The sequence below is a fragment of the Archocentrus centrarchus genome, chromosome 1, assembly GCF_007364275.1.
Source record: "Archocentrus centrarchus isolate MPI-CPG fArcCen1 chromosome 1, fArcCen1, whole genome shotgun sequence".
NCBI classification, from domain to species: Eukaryota; Metazoa; Chordata; class Actinopteri; order Cichliformes; family Cichlidae; genus Archocentrus; species Archocentrus centrarchus.
Genome location: NC_044346.1, coordinates 15,172,088 through 15,199,143, shown reverse-complemented (window position 1 = coordinate 15,199,143; position 27,056 = coordinate 15,172,088). Strand labels below are relative to the sequence as shown.

Genomic DNA, 27,056 nt, shown 5'->3' with positions numbered 1-27,056 from the left:
TAGTTGTATTAAATGTAAAAACAAGGTGTCACAACTGCAACCAAAAAAAATGGCTTCTTAATGTGGGAAAACAACAAAACAGCTCCATAACTTTTGAAAGGTTGACTTTCTAAAATGCCAACAAATGAACAGAAATTTACAGTGCTGGTAAAAAGAAAGTACATCCTCTTTTAAATTCTAAGGTTTTACATATCAGGACATAATAAAATTCTAGTCCTTACTATGTCTTTTCAAGTGGGTAAATATAACCTGAGATAATACATACAATACAAAGAGGGTAATTAGTAGGCAGGTGCTGCAAGTTGAACGCACTTGATTCACTGATCATCAGTAAGTGTGAGCACCTCTATAAAAGCAAACGTTTTCAGTTTTCTGGGGCCTTTCCCACGAAGCAGCTTGAACAATCTGAGTTTGATAATAAACTCTGAGTGGAATAACTCATGAATGGTAAAAGTAACTTTCACATTTAACTGAACAAATGCAGAGCAGCTTTCCAAGTCTTTATTGGATGTAAAGTTTTATCAGTAAAGGCAAACATTTTATAAGAAATGTCCCAACTTTTAAAAATCTGTCCACATCTTAGATAGATCTGAGATATTTCAGTATAGATTTGCAAGGATGAGACCTTTTTAAATAAGGAGTTGCAAATCTGTGATTTCAGTGCTTGTGAGCACAGAAACTTGTATCATTAATTTGCTCCGGTCTGAGCTTTGACAGAGATTTTATGAATGAGGAAATGAATCGGCATGCCACTCAGCTGGTTCAGGTGCAGCAGGAGGGGAGGAGTCAGAGAGAAACTCAGTTTGTTGAAGAAAACCCAGAGTTTCTCTCATCTCTGGGTTAACAAACTCAGAGTTGCTAGCTACACCTGCTTCCTGGCTGGTGCCAAATTATATCATACAGAAAAAGGACGCTTCTAGTTACTTCTCCTAAAGGTGGTTCTACTGAATCATGGGATATACTTAAACGTAAAGCTTCTGTATTATTTTTATATATATATATATATATATATATATATATATATATATATATATATATATATATATATATATATATATATATATATATATATATATATATATATATATATATATTTTATTTTATTTTATTTTATTTTTTTTTGGTAAATAAATTTTGACACAGTGTAATATGTCATCTGTTGTCTCAAGTTATATTTATCTAATTTAGGGCTGCATAAAACGATTATTTTAGTAATCGAGTATTCTATCGATTATTCCAGCGATTAATCGAGTAATCGGATAAGAAATACTTTTTTTTAACAGTTTATCTGCATATTTTAACTTCCGTACTGCAGTTTTTCGCCTGTGAACAAACAGCGGTGAATGGAGCAGCTACAAAGTTCTCTTTTCTTCACCTTAACACTTGCTGATCAGGTGCTTGATGAAGGACCTCCAGCTGTTTCACAGATTTAATGGTGGTTACTAAAAGAAAAAGCTGCTGTTTTGGACGCTGGAAAAACGTTTCCTTTTTCACTACTTGAGCTCACCGTCACAGCTTCGCCTCTTTGCGCTTGCGCAGTTAAAACCGCTGCCTGCTATGAGTGTTTTGAAAAACTAGCGGCTGCGGGAGCCATGGCGCATGTGTGAGTAATGGTGTAATGCTTTGTATTCACAAGCATTCTCGAAAATACGTTTCTACTGCAGGTCTATATTTAGTCACTAATAAGGGATTAAAGTATAAAAAATATTTTGAAGGAGCCCCTCGGTCCTGGGGGGGCGGGCCTTCCGGTACCGAACCATCGCTAGTGCTAATGGCCCGCGCTCGCTAGCAAACCAGTTCTGGTAGCTACAGCTGAAGTAAAGACAAAAATAGCAGCTGAAATTCTCAGCGAACACAACACACACAGACACACAGAGAGCAGTGGAGGCGTGGAAATGCATGTCAGCGACAGTTGCCACCCGTCCCGTAAAGTACGGAACACGGCATGTTACGGAGCCGTATTCCACGGAGTCCCGTAACATACGGGGTTCTGTATTTTACGAGACAGGTGGCAACTCTAGATGATCCACTCTGTGTTAAATGAAATCCATCGCAGCGACGGAGAGCTTTTTAGAATGTGTGCTTGTGTATACGTGAGTGATTCACACTCCAGTCCAGTAGGTGGCGGTAATGCAGTTCTATGTTGGTTTGCCAGCCCCCAATAAACCCACAAAAAAACGTCAGCACTAATGCTGCTAATGCTAGTGAGGAGCGCCGCTTACACCGAGACAGCTGAGCGCTGCAGAGTTTAAACGAAGCATCGACACAGTAAATTTGTGTCGATAAATTTTTAGAATCGATTTAATCGAGTTAATCGATGAATCGTTGCAGCCCTAATCTAATTTTAAGTGTCCTGATATGTAAAACCTTAGGACTGACAGAGGTTTGTTTTTACTGTCAGTGCATGACTGCAGTGCTGAACATCTCTGCAAAATGCACTCCTTTACTGAGCAGGGAATATGTAGTAACAGTATGGGTGGAAATAGATTAATTTTGCATCATTTATATTTGAATGTCTGAACTTTAATACATTATTGCATCAGTTACATAATTGCTACTTTCCCACCGCCGAGGAGCCGGTTCGCGTGCCAGTGCTCGTGCTGTTCCCAATGAACCGGCGAAAACGCTAAAGATCGGGCCCGCGTTCCCACCGCGTTTCTGTGAACGGCTCCTTTACGTATGAGTGTGGGCGGGTCCTCGTCTGGACACGGAAGCCGAAGCGCACAAACGTGGGAGAACACGCTCCCCTTTCTCGTGCTGCAAATACGTTTTACGGTCCAAACCAAACTACTGCAGCATCTGTGTGCAGCACAGAGGTAAACACAGATAGCGATTAGAGCAAAGACGACAAGTACGCACTTTGTGTCCTTTTATCTGTGATATGAACTGATACAAAGCAGCAAGTTCAGCCTTAGAGCAGAACCTAATTCACAGCCGTGAAAATCGCTTTGCTTTTCTCATGTAATACACATGTAATATGGTAGAAAACTTGATGTTGAGATGGCAGAGTCACGCCCTTCTGCCGCTTTCGTCACGCGTTCTTGGTTCGAGACCAGCTAGTTTGCAGGGCCGGGGTTGAACCCGTTTTTTCGGCTGAGCACCGAGTGCTTCGGCGGTGGAAAACTCGCCTAACGGTTCAAATTAAGGCACCGGAACCCTGTTGGTGGGAAAGAGGCCAATTTGGAAATATATTGATCTGAAACTGCATTTTAATCAGTTACTTTTAATGTATTGTTATTTCTTATCAATGAAACCCCCAGTAGCTCATAAATGTCAATGAAATGAAACAAAATGCATAAAAATCCTCATTCTAATAATCTGTTTTTTGTTTTTCTTAAAGCCTCTTGAGTACATCTACATGTGCTAATTATGTGCAACAAGAAGACATGCTGCAGGCTTGTTTGAAGCAGCTGAAACCTGCTGTTGAGGTGAGCGTAGGTGCCAAACAACTGGGAATGTGGTGTTCTGTTGTATGCTGAGCTTTTATATGTTTGAATAACACTTCTGTTTATGGTGTAGGATCTACATATTTTTGTTCACTGATACTTAAGGTTCTTTCAACCAAATCAATTGTATTCATACAGCAGCAAATTGTAACTCTAGTCTGGAGCCTTTTGACATTACACTGACTGTGTTTTCCAAATCGTCAATCATCCAACAACCATGACACATTCAAGTCACTTAAATTGCCTTCCTTTCCCCATTCTGATGCTCACTTTCTAGCAGGTCATCTTGACCATATCCGCATGTGTAAGTGCAAGGAGTTACTGCCATGTGATAGGCTGTTATTTGTGCTAATTAATAGTAGTGTCTATTGAAGTGGCTGCTGTTTGCATTTTTTTGGTCAACCAACCAACCAACCAACCAACCAAAAAACCAACCAACCAAAAAACCAACCAACCAAAAAACCAACCAACCAACCCATTCTCACTAACAAATCAACTTCAGAGTGTAGAAGGAATTTCTTCAACTTTGGCCCAGATGTCCACTTGAACTGGTTAGAAGTTGGTGGTTGAACATCCCTCTTACCTCACGAGTGTGTGTGTGTGTGTGTGTGTGTGTGTGTGTGTGTGTGTGTGTCTGTGTGTTTAAATATCCAAAGGTCAAGAATGAAGGCTTTTTGAAGATGACTATTTCACTTATTTTTCTCTGGCTGTCATTGAAAAACACAACTAGTTTTTTTTTTTTTTTTTTGCATTTTTGTTATTACAATCTCTATTAATTATAGAGGCTCATATGATTAATTTAAAGCTGATTAGAAATGTTATTGGTAACTAGTTTTGTTTTTGTTTCCTATTGTAAAACAGTAATGAAATTTTAAATTTGTTTTTTTTTTTTTTAAACCTTTTCAGAAATCTGATGCTATGCTTTACGCTCCAGCAGTTCAAGACATTCCAGTAAGTTTTAAAAGTACAGTTTGCCTTCTAATTGTACATAAATCTCATGAAAAGGCTAAATGGTAAATAAATTTTCTTGTATATCGATTTTGTTTTTTTTGTTTTTTTTCTCCCCTTTCTACTCTACTTGAGTGTCTTCATTTACCAGTTCACACTCACTTTCATACAAGCACGTTTTTCCTGTACTTCTACATCTAAGTGCTTTCTGTCAAACATTCCCACTCTGAGTGCATCAGGATCAACTTGGGGTTCAGTATATTGGCCATCTTTGGCATGCAGGCTGAAGCAGCCAGGGATTCAACTACCAACCAGTTGTGGCAGATGATCTGCTTTACCTTCTGAGCCACAGCTGCTCCTCCAAAACGAATAGATTCTTCTAACATGTGTGTTGCATGTGTGTCCAAATACATTTCTGTTCTTCTCCAAGAGCTGTTCAAACTTGAATATTTTTTTTTGTAACTCTGTTTACTAATCACGATAAACAGAGGCACAATAGATTATCCTGAGTCAATCCCACATATAGATAATTAGGAAACTTTCTGGGGAAAAGCTGGTCTTTTTAGGAGAGACGGCATTCATCCCACTTTAGATGGAGCAGCTCTCATTTCTAGAAATCTGTTTGAATTTATTACTTAACTCATTTGAAAACCTGACTCTTAAACTCGTCCACCTCAATTGGAAAATTTAAAAACCTGTTTTATTTGTTAAAATCTGTCCACCTGGCCCTTACTCACAGTTTGTCTGATTTCTCAGACCGGTGACCCTGAACCATCCCTTGCTATAGACCTTGGCTGCTGGGGCGTTCCCATAGTTATAGTATTTCATGTCATTCACCTCTTTTTAATTCTTATTTATATAGCACTCCACTTTAGTCACTAGTTATTAATGTCTGCATCTCTTCCACAGTGAGTCTTTTGTCCTGTCTCTCTCCTCTCAGCCCCAACCAGTTGTGGCAGATTAGATTCAATCCAGTTTCATTTATATAGTGCCAAATCACAACAGTCACCTCAAGGCGCTTTATACTGTAAGGTAAAGACCCTACAAGGATGACTGCCCCTCCCTGAGCCTGGTTCAGCTGGAGGTTTCTTCCGTTAAAAGTGAGTTTTTCCTTCCCACTGCTGCCAAGTGCTTGCTCATAGGGGGTTGTTTTGACTGTTGGCATTTTCTCTGTAATTACTGTAGGGTCTTTACCTTATAATATATAAAGTGACTTAAGGCAACTGTTTGTTGTGATTTGGTACTATATAAATAGAAAAGAATTGAATCCATGCCTGTGTTTTCTTCCTGTATTGAGATAGCCACCATATCTATAAAGCATGTAGAATACAACACGGTTCTTGTTCACTTCACTTCAATTGAACTGAATTAAAGTCGTCAGTTTAATTTATATAGTGCCAAATCACAACACCAGTCACTTCAAGGGGCTTTATATTGTAAAGACCCTACAATAATACAGCAAAAAAAAAAACAACAACAATCAAAAGGGAAAAATGCCATTTTAACAGAAAGACACCCCCAGTAGAACCAGGCTCAGGGAGGCCAAGCTGTGGAATAGAGCCAGACATGAATAATAATGATTAAATGCACAGTGGTGCATAAACACATAGTGAAAAGGGGTGAGTGAAGAAGAAAGGCTCAATGCATCATCGCTGTTGTTTGGAATGTTTTGTTCAGCTTTCACTGGTATCATCATCTTAAGAAGGGAGCCTTTTACATTTACTATAAAAAACATAAACATCTTATTAAGATCAAGTGATCTTGTATGCAGGAACCTCTCAATGATAAAATTCCTTCTCTTCTTTCCTTCCTTTGTTCTTCATACAATTCAGGGTTGCAGAATGTAGAGCATTTTCAAATAAAATGTAAAATAATGACCCCCCCCCCCCCCCCCACCAAAAACAAACAAACAAACAAATAAAAAACAAACAAAACATTAAATTCATGGGATGTAATATTTGCACTAGATAGCTAAGATGTGTCCTTTTTTCCTAGGACAACTGTACAAAAATGGTGCTGAAATGTTATATGTTGGAGCTGATTGTGGTCATCAGGGAGGAAGAAGTCGGGCTTGGTGAAAGAGACTGCATCTTGGATTTCAATAATAACTTGAAAGTGAACGTAAGTTTGGTAAGGGTCTCTGCTTATATGAAAAATTATTCCTTTTTGATTGCACCTTTCATTTTTACATAACCACTGCTGGAGCTAATATTAAAAAAAATAAAATAAAAATCATATCTCTCATTTTGCTTGTATTTTATTTTATTTTTTAAAACTCTTTTAATTTTATCTCCTTTTAGGTTGGCCATTGTCCAGCATGCGAAACATACACCCTTCAAAATATTACAATATTCTTGGACAGACTAAAGGACCTTTTGCAAAAAATGAAATCTACGTAATGTCATATAATGATGTAAATACTGTAAACTACTGTGCATTTGTATATATTTTGTACATGTTTTTTGCAGCCGTCCTTGATGATAAATTAAATGTTTTATTCTATAAGCTGACAATGCTAACTGTAACTAAATGTATTATGTAACATAATCGCTTGTATGTATAGCATGGCAGTGCTACACATCTGGCCTTTATTTTTAAATATGCTCTGTGCCACAACTTTTAGCTATACTGTATATATAAAATCTTATGAAACAGTGATATACACTACTGAATTTAATAAACATTGTAGACACACCTAATGAACTGCAGTATCTCTGAGTACATCTAATATATACTTACTCCAGTTTATGTCTTGTCTGTGAGGTCTTTCATTCGGCCATTTCCTTTATCTTCTTTGTTGCTGTGTGTGGGGCTGCAAAGTCCTTTTGTAAACAAACATTTGTGCATTCAGTAATAGTGGAAATGCAACCTAAAATCAGACTTGTGTTAAAACAACATAATGCTCCAGACTGGTGTTACTTCATGTACTGTTAGAGCATACATGGGACATAATGTAACTGATTTATTATAATCTGATACACCATTATATTCAAATTTGTTTAACTGTGAGGCAGCATCAGGAATAGAGCATTTAACATAAGTACCCAAACTATATTTAGAAGGGATTCAGACAGGAAAATGGTCATTAAGATTCTGTACACACAGCATATCTCCAAACTGCAGGTTGTCTACAGTTGTTTGTTCTCATTTGGCTTTCCTCCACCGTGTGTCTTTTGTCCTGTCTCTCTCCCCCCTCAGCCCCAGTCACACACAGCAGATGACTGCCCCTCCCTGAGCCTGGTTCTGCTTGAGGTTTCTTCCTGTTAAAAGGGAGTTTTTCCTTCCCACTGTCACCAAGTCCCTGCTCATAAGGGGTTTTGACTGTTGGGTCTTTTCTGTAATTATTTAGGCAAACATGCCTAAAGAAACATGCACTACATTGCCAAAATATTCACTCCTTTGCCTTCATGTGCATATGAACTTGAGTGACTTCCCATTCTTAATCCACAGGGTTTAATATGCTGTCAGTCCAACTTCTTTAACTCTTCTGGGAAGGCTTTCCACAAGGTTTAGGAGTGTGTTTATGGGAATTTTTGACCATTCTTCCAGAAGTGGATTTGTGAGGTCAGACACTGATGTTGGATGAGAAGGCCTGGCTCGCAGTCTCCGCTCTAATTCAGCCCAAAGGTGTTCTATCGGGTTGAGGTCAGGACTCTGTGCAGGCCAGTCAAGTTCTTCCACACCAAAGTCACTCATCCATGTCTTTATGGACTTTGCTTTGTGCACTGGTGTTCAGTCATGTTGGAACAGGAAGGGGCCATCCCCAAACTGTTCCCACAAAATTGGGAGCATGATATTGTCCAAAATGTCTTGGTATGCTGAAGAATTAAGTGTTCCTTTCACTGGAACTAAGGAGCCAAGCCCAACTCCTAAAAAAAAAAAAACAAAAACAAAAAAAAACCCACCATAATTCCACCCTCCACCAAACTTTACACTTGGCACAATGTAGTCAGACAAGTACTGTTCCCCTGGCAACCGCCAAACCCAGATTCATCCATCGGATTGCCAGATGGAGAAGTGTGATTCGTCGTTCCAGCGAACACGTTTCCACTGTTCTAGAGTCCAGTAGTGGCGTGCTTTACACCACTGCATCCAATGCTTTACATTGGTGACGTAAGGCTTGGATGCAGCTGCTTGGCCATGAAAACTCATTCCATGAAGCTCTCTCTGTTCTTGAGCTAATCTGAAGGCCACATGAAGTTTGGAAGTCTGTAGGGATTGACTGCAGAATGTTGGTGACCTCTGTGCACTGTAAGCCTCAGTTGACCCCTTTCTGTGATTTTACATGGCCTACCACTTTGTGGCTGAGTTGCTGCCATTCCCAATCAGTTCCACTTAATTATAATACCATTAACAGTTGACTGTGGAATATTTAGTAGTGAGGAAGCTTCACGACTGGACTTTGTTGCACAGGTGGCATCCTATCACGGTACCAGGTTCACTGAGCTTCTGAAGCAACCCATTCTTTCACAAATATTTGTAGAAGTAGTCTGCATGCCTAGGCGTTGGTTTTATACACCTGTGGCCATGGAAGTGACTGGAACACCTGAATTCAATGATTTGGATGGGTGAGTGACTTGGCAATATAGTGTATCTGAAACTTAAGAAAGTGTGCTTAGTTTACAAGTACCACATAATGTGTCTGCAAAAGAAGCTTTAACAATCTTAAGCCTATGGCTGTTCTGAACGTGCTGTATTATAATACAGTATCATGTCCAAGGGATTTTCATCTTTTATATACAGTCTACAGTGCTGGCTGGCTGCATTTAACCCTCTGCAGTACTGAACTCCTGTGGTGTGTGCTTAGATTTAATCACAAATCCAACCAACCAGAGGTTTTACACTGTTGTGTGATTAATGAGCACTAAAATGTAATTAGTGCTGAACGTTATCCTAAATGAAAGTGTATTATAACTGAATCACACCAATGGCCCGAATTCTTCTACAGATCACAAGGAAGAAAAAAACAATCTAGGGCAACCAGGAGAAAAAAAAAAAAAATAAGTTTGCCAGTGGATGTTGACAAAGCATGTTCATAGTTGCACTGCAATTTTTTCCTGGCAGACTTAAAGTGGATCTGAATCTATTGTATGCGTATCACTGAGATTTAACAAACACGCTGAGTCAGTTTCCCTCCTTACACAACTTTTGCAAAGCTGATGGGTGATGCAAACAATTTTTCACTTGTGAAGAGATCGCTGCATGTGCTACTCAAGATATTTTTGGGGGGAGAAATCTAAGATTGTGGTATTTTGGATGATTCATTAGTGATATAGTAGCTCTGCCATTGTAGTGGAACCTGGCAGCTTCTGACTTTTCACATATCAACACACATGGAGATAATGCATGGTGCCCAGCCAACAGGCAGTGATGAATGAAATAAAATATAGTTCTGGGACTTGAGAAATCTTGAGTCCTAAGTTTTTTATGTGCAGCATGTGCATGATACAGAGGATTATGCATGCATACTGTACAGTAATTAGGGCCCGAGCACGAACTGTGCGAAGGCCCTATTGTAATTGCTTCGTTTATTATTAGGGCCCGAGCACGAACTGTGCGAAGGCCCTATTGTAATTGCTTCGTTTATTATTATTATTATTATTTTTATTATTCAGGCAAATGAATTGGCTTTTTGGGGGCTTTATCATATTCAAAAACTCATGAAACTTTGCACATGCGTCACACCTGGTGAAAATTTAAGTATTTTAATGGGCTCGGGCAAGGGCGCGCCCAAATGGCTCGCTAGCGCCCCCTAAACTGGAGCCCCACCGCTGTGTTTCACGTACATGAATGAAACTTCATACACATGTATATCATGTCCAGGCGCACAAAAAATCCTCTTGGAGCCATGCCCTAAACCCAACAGGAAGTCCGCCATTTTGAATTAATTATGCAAATTTGGCGATTTGCAGCCCTCACACTTTTTCTAATAACTCAGAGGTTTTAGACGTTATCATCTTCATATTTGGTTTGTCTAACCTACACCCCCAGGGGAATCTAAATCTCGAAAATGGTGAGTTTTTGCCAAGGGGGAGGGGTCCTTATGCCCCTTTGAACTTTGATCATTCGCCATGAAATTTTGATTGCCTCTCATTCATACCTACATGATCCAATGTGCATCAAACTTCTCCAGTAGGATGAGGGTGCCCCCCTGAACACATACATATGACAATATTTAATATCAGTCGCAGCGCCACCTAGTGGGAACAGGAAATGTCATATTTTACACTTGGAGGTCCAGCTCCAAGGTGGTTTAGCAGAACCATCTCAAATTTCACCTGGAAAGCCTTAAGAAGTTGGACTTACTGTGTTTTCAAAACTGTGACTTTTTGACAAAAGGGCGTGACCCTTATGGGACGGCAAAGTTCGATGATTCGCCATGAACACAAAAATGGCTGTAACTCAAAGCCAACTTGCCCAATCTGGCTCAAACTTCAGTGGTGTGATAAGCACCCTGTCCTGGACACACTGATATGCATAAAGTCCATAAACGTTAGAGCGCCGCCTAGTGGCAGCTCGGAATATCTTAAAATAGCAAGTTTTTTGAGTAGCCCCGGAGCTACGTTTTATCTACATGTATGAAAATGTACAGGCTCGTGTAGCATACTAACACGTACAAAAAAGTCTCTTGGACCCATACCCCAAACCCTACAGGAAGTCGGCCATCTTCAATTGAAGGTGTCAATTTTTGCGATTTCCACGCCTGCTATTTGAACGAACTCGTCCTAGGGCATTTCACCCACTGACACCAAATTGGCTCCAGATCATCTACACAAGTAGCCCATCAAATATTGTGGAAATCTTTACAAAATATTAAACGGCCTTGTCACACCAGGCCATTAAATTTGGCCTTTGTTTTTCTCCCTCACCACCAAAATTGTTTGTGCACTTGTTCGCACATGCTTTGTCTGATCAGGCTGAAAATTTAATCACTCATGTACACACCCAGGCTGAATCCATAACTACAGATTCAAGACTGTAGGCGCAATAGCGCCCCCTACAGAAGCAAATGAAAATTTGTATGACCGTCCACAGAATTAGTTTTGCTCTGAAATACATGAAATATCTTTCACCATTCCTTACAAAATCCTCATCTATTTGATAAGCCTCCTGCCCTGAACACATTGATATGCATAACGTCCATAAACGTTAGAGCGCCCCCTACTGGCAGCTTTAAATATCATAATATACCATGTTTTTTAGCTAGCCCCTGAGTTACATTTTATCTACAGCTCTGAAATTTTGCACACTCATGTAACATCCTAAGACATACAAAAAAGTCTCTTGGAGCCATACTCCAAACCCTACAGGAAGTCCAGCATCTTCAATTGAAAGTGTCAATTTTTGCCATTTTCAGGCCTGCTATTTGAATGAACTCCTCCTAGGGCATTTCACCCAGTGAGACCAAATTGGCTCCACATCATCTAGACAAACAGCCCATCAAAAAAGTCAATCAGACCCATGCCCTATTTTGCATGCTGGAGCCGTGACCACACCCCCAAATATTCCATTGCGTCTATGCCGAGAGCAAAAGATACCTTTTCCTATAAAAGAATTCAACTTTCTAGAGACCCATAACGATCACAAAACCTCCGAGTGCGGCACGGGTCGACGAGCGCCACAGGTCGACGCGCGCGGAGTGCGAGGGCCCGATATCACCGCTTGCGGTTTTAATTATTAGGGCCCGAGCACGAACTGTGCGAAGGCCCTATTGTAATTGCTTCGTTTATTATTATTTTTATTTTTATTTTTATTATTATTCAGGCAAATGAATTGGCTTTTTGGGGGCTTTATCATATTCAAAAACTCATGAAACTTTGCACATGCGTCACACCTGGTGAAAATTTAAGTATTTTAATGGGCTCGGGCAAGGGCGCGCCCAAATGGCTCGCTAGCGCCCCCTAAACTGGAGCCCCACCGCTGTGTTTCACGTACATGAATGAAACTTCATACACATGTATATCATGTCCAGGCGCACAAAAAATCCTCTTGGAGCCATGCCCTAAACCCAACAGGAAGTCAGCCATTTTGAATTAATTATGCAAATTTGGCGATTTGCAGCCCTCACACTTTTTCTAATAACTCAGAGGTTTTAGACGTTATCATCTTCATATTTGGTTTGTCTAACCTACACCCCCAGGGGAATCTAAATCTCGAAAATGGTGAGTTTTTGCCAAGGGGGAGGGGTCCTTATGCCCCTTTGAACTTTGATCATTCGCCATGAAATTTTGATTGCCTCTCATTCATACCTACATGATCCAATGTGCATCAAACTTCTCCAATAGGATGAGGGTGCCCCCCTGAACACATACATATGACAATATTTAATATCAGTCGCAGCGCCACCTAGTGGGAACAGGAAATGTCATATTTTACACTTGGAGGTCCAGCTCCAAGGTGGTTTAGCAGAACCATCTCAAATTTCACCTGGAAAGCCTTAAGAAGTTGGACTTACTGTGTTTTCAAAACTGTGACTTTTTGACAAAAGGGCGTGACCCTTATGGGACGGCAAAGTTCGATGATTCGCCATGAACACAAAAATGGCTGTAACTCAAAGCCAACTTGCCCAATCTGGCTCAAACTTCAGTGGTGTGATAAGCACCCTGTCCTGAACACACTGATATGCATAAAGTCCATAAACGTTAGAGCGCCGCCTAGTGGCAGCTCGGAATATCTTAAAATAGCAAGTTTTTTGAGTAGCCCCGGAGCTACGTTTTATCTACATGTATGAAAATGTACATGCTCATGTAACATACTAAGACGTACAAAAAAGTCTCTTGGACCCATACCCCAAACCCTACAGGAAGTCGGCCATCTTCAATTGAAGGTGTCAATTTTTGCGATTTCCACGCCTGCTATTTGAACGAACTTGTCCTAGGGCATTTCACCCACTGACACCAAATTGGCTCCAGATCATCTACACAAGTAGCCCATCAAAAGTTATTCAGGGTTTTGTAGAATATTGAACGGTGTTGCCATGGCAACCCTCTGAATTTGGACTTTTTTCAATTTCAAATTCACAGAGATTCTACACATCAGCCCCTGGGCTGCGCTTTCTCTATGTACCTGAAAATGTGCCTGCTGATGTAAAATCCTAACATCTACAAAAAAGTCTCTTGGACCGATAGCCGAAACCCAACAGGAAGTCAGCCACGTTCACTTTAAAGTGTCATTTTTGCAGCATTTTTCGCCTTTTTCAGGCCTTTTTGCCTCAACTCCTCCTAGGGCATTTGACCCAGTGAGACCAAAATGGCTCCAGATCATCCACACAAGTAGCCCATCAAAAGATATTCATGGTTTTGTAGAATATTGAACGGTGTTGCTGTAGCAACCCTCTGAATTTGGACTTTTTTTCCATTTCAGGCCCACATAGGTTCTAAACATCAGCCCCAGGGCAGTGCTTGGTCTGTGTACCTGAAATCGTGCATGCTGAAGTAACATCCTAACACGTACAAAAAAGTCTCTTGGACCGATAGCCGAAATCCAACAGGAAGCCTGACATGTTCTAATTAAGGTGTCATTTTTGCAGCATTTTTCACATTTTTCAGGCCTGCTATTTCAATCATCTTCTACTACAGCTTTTCATCCAGTCACACCAAAATGGCTCCAGATCATCTACACAAGTAGCCCATCAAAAGATATTCATGGTTTTGTAGAATATTGAACGGTGTTGCCGTAGCAACCCTCTAAATGTGGGATTTTACTCATATACCACAGTGCACCAAATTGTTACATCTCTGACATACATTGTCCGATCTGCCTCAAACTTCACAGGCTTAATGGGAGGGTAAGGGAGACCGGACACACCCCTCTATCAGCTTTGTTTCACACTCATAACGCCACCTAGTGGCAACAGGAAATCAGTAGGACACTGATACTCATCATCCTATGGTCATTACAGTTTCATTGATGGCTGCAGGCATTACATAGAGCATTGTGACATATTAATTAGTGGGCACTCACCGACGCCACCTAGTGGAAGCGGGAGACGATCGACGCGAAGTACGGCTAGCCTGCTGAGCCGTCAGCAGCCGGGTGAGCCAGCTACTCTCTCGTCTGCGAGAACCTCCGAGCGCGGTTCGGCTGGAGCGTGCCACGGGTCGACGCGCGGCTTGGCTGGAGCGCGCCAGGGGTCGACGCGCGCCGGGTGCGAGGGCCCGCTCATCGCCGCTTGCGGCTTTAATTAGGGCCCGAGCACGAACTGTGCGAAGGCCCTATTGTAATTGCTTCGTTTATTATTTTTATTATTATTATTTTTATTTTTATTATTATTCAGGCAAATGAATTGGCTTTTTGGGGGCTTTATCATATTCAAAAACTCATGAAACTTTGCACATGCGTCACACCTGGTGAAAATTTAAGTATTTTAATGGGCTCGGGCAAGGGCGCGCCCAAATGGCTCGCTAGCGCCCCCTAAACTGGAGCCCCACCGCTGTGTTTCACGTACATGAATGAAACTTCATACACATGTATATCATGTCCAGGCGCACAAAAAATCCTCTTGGAGCCATGCCCTAAACCCAACAGGAAGTCCGCCATTTTGAATTAATTATGCAAATTTGGCGATTTGCAGCCCTCACACTTTTTCTAATAACTCAGAGGTTTTAGACGTTATCATCTTCATATTTGGTTTGTCTAACCTACACCCCCAGGGGAATCTAAATCTCGAAAATGGTGAGTTTTTGCCAAGGGGGAGGGGTCCTTATGCCCCTTTGAACTTTGATCATTCGCCATGAAATTTTGATTGCCTCTCATTCATACCTACATGATCCAATGTGCATCAAACTTCTCCAGTAGGATGAGGGTGCCCCCCTGAACACATACATATGACAATATTTAATATCAGTCGCAGCGCCACCTAGTGGGAACAGGAAATGTCATATTTTACACTTGGAGGTCCAGCTCCAAGGTGGTTTAGCAGAACCATCTCAAATTTCACCTGGAAAGCCTTAAGAAGTTGGACTTACTGTGTTTTCAAAACTGTGAGTTTTTGACAAAAGGGCGTGACCCTTATGGGACGGCAAAGTTCGATGATTCGCCATGAACACAAAAATGGCTGTAACTCAAAGCCAACTTGCCCAATCTGGCTCAAACTTCAGTGGTGTGATAAGCATGCTGCCCTGAACACACTCATATGCATAAAGTCCATAAACGTTAGAGCGCCGCCTAGTGGCAGCTCGGAATATCTTAAAATAGCAAGTTTTTTGAGTAGCCCCGGAGCTACGTTTTATCTACATGTATGAAAATGTACATGCTCATGTAACATACTAAGACGTACAAAAAAGTCTCTTGGACCCATACCCAAAACCCTACAGGAAGTCGGCCATCTTCAATTGAAGGTGTCAATTTTTGCGATTTCCACGCCTGCTATTTGAACGAACTTGTCCTAGGGCATTTCACCCAGTGACACCAAATTGGCTCCAGATCATCTACACAAGTAGCCCATCAAAAGTTATTCAGGGTTTTGTAGAATATTGAACGGTGTTGCCATGGCAACCCTCTGCATTTGGACTTTTTTCAATTTCAAATTCACAGAGATTCTAAACATCAGCCCCTGGGCTGTGCTTTCTCTATGTACCTGAAAATGTGCCTGCTGATGTAAGATGCTAACATCTACAAAAAACTCTCTTGGACCGATAGCCCAAACCCAACAGGAAGTCAGCCACGTTTACTTTAAAGTGTCATTTTTGCAGCATTTTTCGCCTTTTTCAGGCCTTTTTGCCTCAACTCCTCCTAGGGCATTTGACCCAGTGAGACCAAAATGGCTCCAGATCATCCACACAAGTAGCCCATCAAAAGATATTCATGGTTTTGTAGAATATTGAACGGTGTTGCCGTAGCAACCCTCTGAATTTGGACTTTTTTTCCATTTCAGGCCCAGATAGGTTCTAAACATCAGCCCCAGGGCAGTGCTTGGTCTGTGTACCTGAAATCGTGCATGCTGAAGTAACATCCTAACACGTACAAAAAAGTCTCTTGGACCGATAGCCGAAATCCAACAGGAAGCCTGACATGTTCTAATTAAGGTGTCATTTTTGCAGCATTTTTCACATTTTTCAGGCCTGCTATTTGAATCATCTTCTACTACAGCTTTTCATCCAGTCACACCAAAATGGCTCCAGATCATCTACACAAGTAGCCCATCAAAAGATATTCATGGTTTTGTAGAATATTGAACGGTGTTGCCGTAGCAACCCTCTAAATGTGGGATTTTACTCATATACCACAGTGCACCAAATTGTTACATCTCTGACATACATTGTCCGATCTGCCTCAAACTTCACAGGCTTAATGGGAGGGTAAGGGAGACCGGACACACCCCTCTATCAGCTTTGTTTCACACTCATAACGCCACCTAGTGGCAACAGGAAATCAGTAGGACACTGATACTCATCATCCTATGGTCATTACAGTTTCATTGATGGCTGCAGGCATTACATAGAGCATTGTGACATATTAATTAGTGGGCACTCACCGACGCCACCTAGTGGAAGCGGGAGACGATCGACGCGAAGTACGGCTAGCCTGCTGAGCCGTCAGCAGCCGGGTGAGCCAGCTACTCTCTCGTCTGCGAGAACCTCCAAGCGCGGTTCGGCTGGAGCGTGCCAGGGGTCGACGCGCGCCGGGTGCGAGGGCCCGCTCATCGCCGCTTGCGGCTTTAATTTTTATTATTTTTATTATTATTCAGGCAAATGAATTGGCTTTTTGGGGGCTTTATCATATTCAAAAACTCATGAAACTTTGCACATGCGTCACACCTGGTGAAAATTTAAGTATTTTAATGGGCTCGGGCAAGGGCGCGCCCAAATGGCTCGCTAGCGCCCCCTAAACTGGAGCCCCACCGCTGTGTTTCACGTACATGAATGAAACTTCATACACATGTATATCATGTCCACGCGCACAAAAAATCCTCTTGGAGCCATGCCCTAAACCCAACAGGAAGTCCGCCATTTTGAATTAATTATGCAAATTTGGCGATTTGCAGCCCTCACACTTTCTCTAATAACTCAGAGGTTTTAGACGTTATCATCTTCATATTTGGTTTGTCTAACCTACACCCCCAGGGGAATCTAAATCTCGAAAATGGTGAGTTTTTGCCAAGGGGGAGGGGTCCTTATGCCCCTTTGACCTTTGATCATTCGCCATGAAAATTTGATTGCCTCTCATTCATACCTACATGATCCAATGTGCATCAAACTTCTCCAGTAGGATGAGGGTGCCCCCCTGAACACATACATATGACAATATTTAATATCAGTCGCAGCGCCACCTAGTGGGAACAGGAAATGTCATATTTTACACTTGGAGGTCCAGCTCCAAGGTGGTTTAGCAGAACCATCTCAAATTTCACCTGGAAAGCCTTAAGAAGTTGGACTTACTGTATTTTCAAAACTGTGAGTTTTTGACAAAAGGGCGTGACCCTTATGGGACGGCAAAGTTCGATGATTCGCCATGAACACAAAAATGGCTGTAACTCAAAGCCAACTTGCCCAATCTGGCTCAAACTTCAGTGGTGTGATAAGCATGCTGCCCTGAACACACTCATATGCATAAAGTCCATAAACGTTAGAGCGCCGCCTAGTGGCAGCTCGGAATATCTTAAAATAGCAAGTTTTTTGAGTAGCCCCGGAGCTACGTTTTCTCTACATGTATGAAAATGTACATGCTCGTGTAACATACTAAGACGTACAAAAAAGTCTCTTGGACCCATACCCCAAACCCTACAGGAAGTCGGCCATCTTCAATTGAAGGTGTCAATTTTTGCGATTTCCACGCCTGCTATTTGAACGAACTTGTCCTAGGGCATTTTACCCAGTGACACCAAATTGGCTCCAGATCATCTACACAAGTAGCCCATCAAAAGTTATTCAGGGTTTTGTAGAATATTGAACGGTGTTGCCATGGCAACCCTCTGAATTTGGACTTTTTTCAATTTCAAATTCACAGACATTCTAAACATCAGCCCCTGGGCTGTGCTTTCTCTATGTACCTGAAAATGTGCCTGCTGATGTAAAATGCTAACATCTACAAAAAAGTCTCTTGGACCGATAGCCGAAACACAACAGGAAGTCAGCCACGTTCACTTTAAAGTGTCATTTTTGCAGCATTTTTCGCCTTTTCCAGGCCTTTTTGCCTCAACTCCTCCTAGGGCATTTGACCCAGTGAGACCAAAATGGCTCCAGATCATCCACACAAGTAGCCCATCAAAAGATATTCATGATTTTGTAGAATATTGAACGGTGTTGCCGTAGCAACCCTCTGAATTTGGACTTTTTTTCCATTTCAGGCCCAGATAGGTTCTAAACATCAGCCCCAGGGCAGTGCTTGGTCTGTGTACCTGAAATCGTGCATGCTGAAGTAACATCCTAAGACGTACAAAAAAGTCTCTTGGACCGATAGCCGAAATCCAACAGGAAGCCTGACATGTTCTAATTAAGGTTTCATTTTTGCAGCATTTCTCACATTTTCAGGCCTGCTATTTGAATCATCTTCTACTACAGCTTTTCATCCAGTCACACCAAAATGGCTCCAGATCATCTACACAAGTAGCCCATCAAAAGATATTCATGGTTTTGTAGAATATTGAACGGTGTTGCCGTAGCAACCCTCTAAATGTGGGATTTTACTCATATACCACAGTGCACCAAATTGTTACATCTCTGACATACATTGTCCGATGTGCCTCAAACTTCACAGGCTTAATGGGAGGGTAAGGGAGACTGGACACACCCCTCTATCAGCTTTGTTTCACACTCATAACGCCACCTAGTGGCAACAGGAAATCAGTAGGACACTGATACTCATCATCCTATGGTCATTACAGTTTCATTGATGGCTGCAGGCATTACATAGAGCATTGTGACATATTAATTAGTGGGCACTCACCGACGCCACCTAGTGGGAGCGGGAGACGATCGACGCGAAGTACGGCTAGCCTGCTGAGCCGTCAGCAGCCGGGTGAGCCAGCTACTCTCTCGTCTGCGAGAACCTCCGAGCGCGGTTCGGCTGGAGCGTGCCACGGGTCGACGCGCGGCTTGGCTGGAGCGCGCCAGGGGTCGACGCGCGCCGGGTGCGAGGGCCCGCTCATCGCCGCTTGCGGCTTTAATTATATGTGATTTTACTTGATAACTGTGATTATGCTAGGCTATTTTGAATTAAAAAAAAAGACTGGATGTTGTGCCCATATTTGGGGGAGGTTACTTTTTTTTTCTTTTAAACAAAAACAAAAACAAAGGAAAAAAAAACAGTTAAGGAATTGCAGTTATTTTATAAATATTGTCCCATTTTTAGAGGTGGAAAACTACCAAGTATATGGATTGTTTTTAACAGTTCATGACAGCCTGAAGTCTAGAACCCACGAACATCTCCAAATGCTGTTTCATCCCCTGAGATGCTCTGCAAGGTCTTTACTGCAGCCAGGCGGTTTTGCAGTATTTACCTGAATCTGAACAGAGAGTATAGCCCTGCACATCACACACATGCTACACAATCACCAGTATCAGCATCAAACCACTTTTATTTTAATCAGACATTTGTGCTTGTGTCAAATGTAATACAACTTATTGTAAATGTGCATTAAAACCCAAGGTATCAACCCTTAGAATAAAAAAGCATTTTAGAATACAAAAATAAATAATAGAAATGTTCTCCATAGCATTCAGAAACTGGATTCAATTGTTCAACTTTTCCCTGCCCTTCATGTTCTTTTAATGTACCCCAATTCCCCCCCAAATTGAGATGCAAAGTAAAATGTAAGTAAAAACAGAATGCAATGATTTGCAAATCTTATAAACCCATATTTTAGTCACGATACAACAAACAGAACATATCCAATGTTTAAACTGAGAAAATGTATAATTTTTTTTTGCATTTTTGGCCACAGCGGCTTTTTGTCTACAGTGGAGAGTGACAGGAAATGGGGGAAAGATACGGTGGAAGACACGCGGGCAAATTGGCGACTGGCTGGGACGCGAACCCGCGCCGCGGCGTGTGTATATGGTCGTCGGCTTCACCACTAAGCCACCCAGGCGCCCGAAAATGTATAATTTTAAAGAAAAACAAGGTCATTTTGGTTTTGATGGCAGGAACATGCCTCAAAAAGTTGGGACAGGGACATGAAAACTGAGGAGAGCAGCTGCAGGACTTTTAAAAGAGAAATGTTGTTTCCTTATTATCTGTTTTAGGAATTTGGCTGCTCAACAATCCTTCTTTGTCGTGTTTTTGGTTTCATAATGATCTACGTGTTTTCAGTTGGTGAAAAGTCTGGACTGCAGGCAGGCCACTTTAGCACCCTGCCTCTCCTACTATGAAGCCAAGCTGGTGTGACAGATGCAGCATGCAGTTTAATTATACATAACTGCATTGCAATTATGTATTGCAATGCAATTATACATAACTGCATTGCAATTATGTATTGCAATACAAAAGGAAAAGTCAAGCAAAGGAAAATTTGTTGCCTACAGTCAATGACCAACAGGTAAACTTGAACCTGAATACTGCAGTTTACTATAAATATGAAAAATATAGATACTGATTTCTTGAGACCAGCAGAAGTACATAAATTGTTGCATAAAAGTCATACTTGAGTTTTGAACGCTGCACTCATATCTTTTTGAGAACCACACATCTGAACACAGTTTTCCCATGGAGAACACTGTTTATACCGCAAAAAATCACTGGAACGTGTGTCATGGAAACTATGTAACAGAAAAGGGTCAGTGTTTCCAAACTATCATTTTTTAAGGGGAGGTCAGAGTGTAGGCATCATCACCATAAAACAAACACAAAGCGCCACTCTTTTGAAAGCTGTTCTTTGAGATCAGTTATGTTTCTCTCTCTCTCTCTCTCTCTCTCTCTCACACACACACACACACACACACAAACATATACACATTATATAAGACTTTAATTTAGTCACAAGTTGTCCTGCTTATTGCTGCTTGAGCTGTGACCAATGCGTGGTAAGGTGGAAAGTGCGTTTAAAATTTAAAAATAGACCAATTTTCTTCCAAACCTTTGAATGCCTAGACACACACACACACACACACACACCTCCAGCAAGTGTTTTTGTCATTAACAATATATTTTACATACTATCATTTATAATCTTTAATGTTACTTCTTGGATAACACTGGATGACTAAATTTATAGTACGCAGCTTCAATCCTCAAGAGTCAACTTTGCCGTAGGTCCCCTCTGGTGGTCTGTAGCACTTTGGAAAGGCCATCAGCTGCAGCATGTTGAAGGCATATTTCCTGCATCTAATATTCTTTTGAACATTCTCAATGCGACATCCTTCTCTGATGATCAAAATGATGAAGGTGAAGGGGAATGAGAGGGGGAAAAAAAGAGAACAAAAAAGTAAACGTGAGTGAGGTTTGTGGCATTTATATACACGCTTTCAAAAATAAAAGCCTTTCAAAAAGAATTTGATGAAATTTGTTTATTTGCCTTTTAAAAAAAAATTAAAAGAAAAAAATATATATACATGGTACAACTGAATGATGAAGTTGATAAAGTTGGCACATTTTATCTAACATTTCATGGTTCCCTCGCTGCTTTGGGATAAACAAGGCACATTTAAGTAATTAAGCATTACAGTCAAAGGCAGCATTTCCTGTTGGATGAATAATGTTTTGTAACAAACTGCGATGCATAGTGGTTCCATTATGTCAGTGGTTCTCAAATCCAATATAGAGTCAAATATAGAAGTCATTAGCTGGACTCTGGAGAACTTGACTGCGTACTGAGAAGGTCATTCAGCCATTTGAATCAGGTGTGTTGGATCAGGGACACATCTAAAACCTGCAGGACCACAAGGCCTGGATTTGAGAACCACTGCATTATGTAGTGGTTTACACATTTGCTTGGCAAGCAAAAGGTCACTGGTTTAATTCCAGCTGGAGACACCTGGTGTAAAACTCAATCAAACACTTGGAGCTACCTGCTGTGGCGACCCCTTGTGGCAAGGGAGCGACTGAAAGCAGCTATTCCAAAGTCCGATAAATGTTTTCTAAAGAACCATAAATGTAGTTGAGGTTTTTTTTCTTTCACATAGCTGTGAAATAGTACAGAGGAGATAATTATGATGTAAAAATGACCTTGGAGCAGCCATTTGCAAAACATCTTTGTTTTGCAAATGGGCTACAATTTTTCTTTTTAGGAATTTATTTGTGCAGCCCTTCAGAACAGCAGAAAAGAAGATTTTTTTTTTGTCCTCTTCTCTCTTCGTGTAAGAACGGAAATTGGGACACTTTTGTCAACACCATGTGGATGCAGCTTGGCATTTAAATCAACCATTCCCCTATTCAACCTGCCCATCTGATGACTAATTACAGTGAAGCTCAGAAGCACCCTGGCTTCACATCCACTCCATGCATCCACACACTTGACACAATTGTAATCTTGTTTTCTGTGTTGCAAGATCACAGTATTAGGGCCACATTGAGGGAAAAAAAATTATGCATTTTGAAAATAAAGTCAAAATTTTGAGAATAAAGTCGAAATTCTATTTCAAGAATAAGGTAAAAATTTTGATAAAAGTCAAAATGTCATTTCAAGTCTAACACCTGCCACGCCACGTCTACTATAACCTCCAGAAGGTCTTGTATTATAAGTTAGTGAAACTATACTTTAGAATTTGTTAACAAGGAACTCATTTCTCTTTTAGTACACAAACATGATGTTGTGATAACTATGAGGATGTTAAAGAGATGGTGCAGCAAGCTGCATCTGTTCGTGATTATTAAAAAAAAAAAGAAAAAAGAAACCTCATTTTTTCCCCCATTCTAAAATTAGAAATAAGTCAGTGTGTCCTACTTTTGGATACTTTGGCTGTTTATGACACATGGAAGGGCAGGTTTTCAGACACATGATGGGAGCAAATAAGTGCTGTCCTTAAGTATAGGCATGCCCTTGTTAAAGTGTTAATGTTAAAGTATTTACACAAGCTATAGAGGAGCACAATATAACACTGCGAACAAGGCAACTGCCTGAAATTTGAGAATGATGGTATGTGATGTCAATTTTCAGCTAGTAAAGACTCACTACAAGACTCACTACACTCAAATCATTAACCAGGGCCTCAACAGTACAGAAGCCAGTGCACTGGTACATAAACATACAGATACACTACTCAAAAAAAAATTGAAAACACATCAGATCTCAATGGGGAAAAAAATCATGCTGGATGCACGCCCGTAATGAGATGATGGATGGTGTCCTACCTAGGGAATCTTCTCCCTGAGGTGCAACCTGGCAGCATTGCATGGACTGAAACATAATGTCCAGAGGTGTTCTATTGGATTTAGGTCAGGCGAGTGTGGGGGCCAGTCAGCGGTATCAATTCTTTCATCCTCCAGGAATTGGCTGCATACTCTCACCACATGAAGCCAGGCATCATCGTGCACCAGGAAGAACCCAAAACCAACTGCAGCAGTGTAGGGTCCAAGGATTTCATCCCAATTCTTAATGGCAGTCAGGGTGCCGTTGCCTAGCCTGTAGAGGTCTGTGTGTCCCTCCATGGATACATTATGCCTCTCCAGACCATCACTGACCCACCACCAAACTGGTCATGCTGAACAACATTAAAGGCAGCATAACATTCTTCACAGCTTCTCCAGACCCTTCCACGTCTGTTGCCTGTGCTCAGAGTGAACCTGCTCTCTTGTGTGAAAAGCACAGGGCATCAGTGGTGGACCTGCCAATTCTGGTATTCTATAGCAAATGCCAGTTGGACTCCACGGTGCTGGGCAGTGAGAACAAAGCCCATTGGAGGATGTCGGGCCCTCAGGCCACCCTCATGAAATGATTGTTGGTTACACCAGTGGCCTGTTACAGGTCATTTTGTAGGGCTCTGGCAGTGCTCATCCTGTTCCTCCTTGCCCAAAAGAGCAGTTACTGGTCCTACTGATTGGTTATGGACCTTCTACAGCCCTCTCCTAGCGTGACTGCCCATCTCCTGGATTCTCCTCCATGCTCTTGAGACTGTGCTGGGAGCTACAGAAAACCTTCTGGCAATGGCACGTATTGATGTGCCATCCTGAAGGAGTTGGACTACGTGTGCAACCTCTGTAGGGTTCAGGTATCACCTCATGCTACCAGTAGTGACACTGACCCTAGTCAAATGCAAACTAGTGAAAATGTCAGCAGCCTCCACCTGTATAACCATTCCTGTTTTGGAGACTGTCTCATTGTTGCCCCTCTAATGCACCTGTTGTTAATTTCAGTAACACCAAAGAAGCTGAAACTGGTTAACAACCCTCTCTGCTACTTAACTGACCAGATCAATATCCCCAAAGTTGAACTTTGTACACTGTTCAAAAATGATGAAGGAATATTTTTTTTAATCAGAGTATAGCTTCAAATCAACTTTTGAACTTCTGACATTTTGTCTATGCTTGCAGAAGCTTGAGAAGCCGTGGGAACGTGACCTACACCCTGTTATTTCTTAAACGTTTAATGTATATGTGCAGCTGCAGAGGTATGCAATTCCATAAACACTGCATGAATGCAAGTATTTTAAGAGTTGCCCACAGGGGTAGAATGAACTCACTGCACTGCAGCAGGGAAAACATGCAAATGGATGACATGCAAACACAAAGCACAGCATACAATGCGGTGCATGTACAGAAAACCTATCACAAACATTTCCGGTCTTCAGTTTGTTGAAATTGGACACTTGCCAGAGATGTTGCAAACAGCACTAGAACCTGTTTTTCTGTGTTTCGGGGTTTTGTTGTGTAGGATTAACATGATGTCTGTATAGCTGCAATGTATTTCTAATGAAAAGCATGTGACATCGGCTTGGTAATGTGTTTATCGGCTTCTTGTTAATTTATTTCCATTTAAAACGTTTCATGTGCTATTTTTGTATGTCATAACGCAGGGTTGTAGAGGGCCTTTCTATGGTATCACAGGTTTATGGAAAAAAAGATCACTCACACTACAGAGCACATGTTTGAAAAAGGTATAATGTTATGACATTAAATAAAAAGAGAATGAAAGAAAAACACCTGCCTCTAAAACTGCAGGTCATTATTTGGATAAAACAGCATTTACAAGCTATGATCATTTTCCATGCCATACCATCTTACCATACCATCTTTATTTATAAAGCCCTTTAAAACAACCACAGCTGACACAAAGTGTTGTACATTAAAACACAAATAAATAACAATTAAATAACTCTTTCAGGTTAAACAAACAAACAAACAAAAACATACAATTTAAAACTAGAGACTACTAGATTCGCTGGAGTTGAAAGCCAAGGAAAAAAGATGGGTTTTAAGATGAACTTTAAAAGTGGACAGTTAAGGGGCCGCTCTAACCTGCAAAGGCAAGTCATTCCATAACTTAGGACATACAACAGAGAAAGCCCTGTCCCCTCTGAGCTTCCTTCTTGATCTTAGTGCCTCCAAGAGCAGCTGGTCTGCTGACCTGAGAGACCGACAAGGTATGTAGGGGTGAAGAAGCTCAGAGATGTAAGGCGGGGCAAGATTGTGCAAAGATTTAAAAACGAACATAAGTGTTTTAAAAAGAATCCTAAAATATACAGGCAACCAGTGAAGTGAGGCCAGGAGAGAGGCCACGTGCTCTCTCTTTTGAGTTCCTGTTAAAAGTCGTGCAGCAGCATTTTGAACCAGCTGCAGATGTGAGAGTAGCCTGTGACTGATTCCCAAATAGAGTGAGTTACAGTAATCTAGTCGAGATGAAATAAAAATGTGGATCACTGTTTCAAAGTGCTGCCTAGATAGAAATGTTTGTACTGATGTCAATTGCTTCAAATGATAAAAACTGGACTTAACCACGGCTCTGATTTGGCTGTCCAATTTAAAATCACTGTCCACCTTAAAACCAAGATCGGTAATAATGGGTTTAAAATATACCTCCAAGGGTCCCAAGTTAACAGAGGAGGACTCACAGGACCCACTGGGCCCAAACACCATTCCCTCTGTTTTCTTTTCAGTAAAATTTAAAAAGTTCAAGGCCAACCGAGCTTTAATATCACCTAGACATACCAGGAGATGCTTTATGGAATAGACATCCTTCTGCTTCAAGGTCAAATAAATTTGGCAATCGTCAGCATAACAATGAAATGAGATTCCATGTTTTCTGAGGATAGAACCCAGAGGCAGTAAATATAGCAAGAAAAACAGTGGGCCCAGAATTGAGGCCTGCGGGACGCCACATGGCAGGGAAGCCGCAGATGATTAAGCATCAAGAATGTTGACAGAAGAAGTTCTCTCTGCCAGGTAAGAACTGAACTATTTAAGTACAGTGCCACCAATACCTACTAAGTGGTGTAATCTAGTTATTAAAATGTTGTGGTCTACTGTATCAAAGGCAGCAGTTAGGTCAAGTAAAACCAGAACAACATGGTTATCAGAATCACATGCAGGAAGGATGTCATTAAAAACCCTTATCAAAGCAGATTCTGTGTTATGAAGGGTTTTAAAACTTGACTGAAAATACAATTTTTTCTAAAACCTTAGAAAGAAAAGGCAGCTTGGAAATAGGCTGATATAATTAGCAGCACAGTAGGATCAAGGCCAGGTTTCTTAGGCAGTGGCTGTACTACTGCATGTTTAAAAGTAGCAGGGACCACACCTGAGGACAGACTGCTATTTATAATGGCAATAACAGGCTGCCCTATACTGGAT

General features: G+C 41.2%; 1 protein-coding gene across 1 annotated transcript in view; it reads right to left on the bottom strand.

The window, feature by feature from the left end:
* Nucleotides 1-19,893: 19,893 nt before the first annotated feature.
* inpp4b (inositol polyphosphate-4-phosphatase type II B) overlaps nt 19,894-27,056 on the bottom strand; it is a 176,929-nt gene continuing 169,766 nt past the window's right edge. The window contains exon 22 of the mRNA XM_030741749.1: nt 19,894-21,695. Within this exon, the coding sequence (XP_030597609.1) occupies nt 21,563-21,695 (133 nt within the window). The 3' untranslated portion in view covers nt 19,894-21,562. The remainder of the gene's footprint in view (nt 21,696-27,056) is intronic.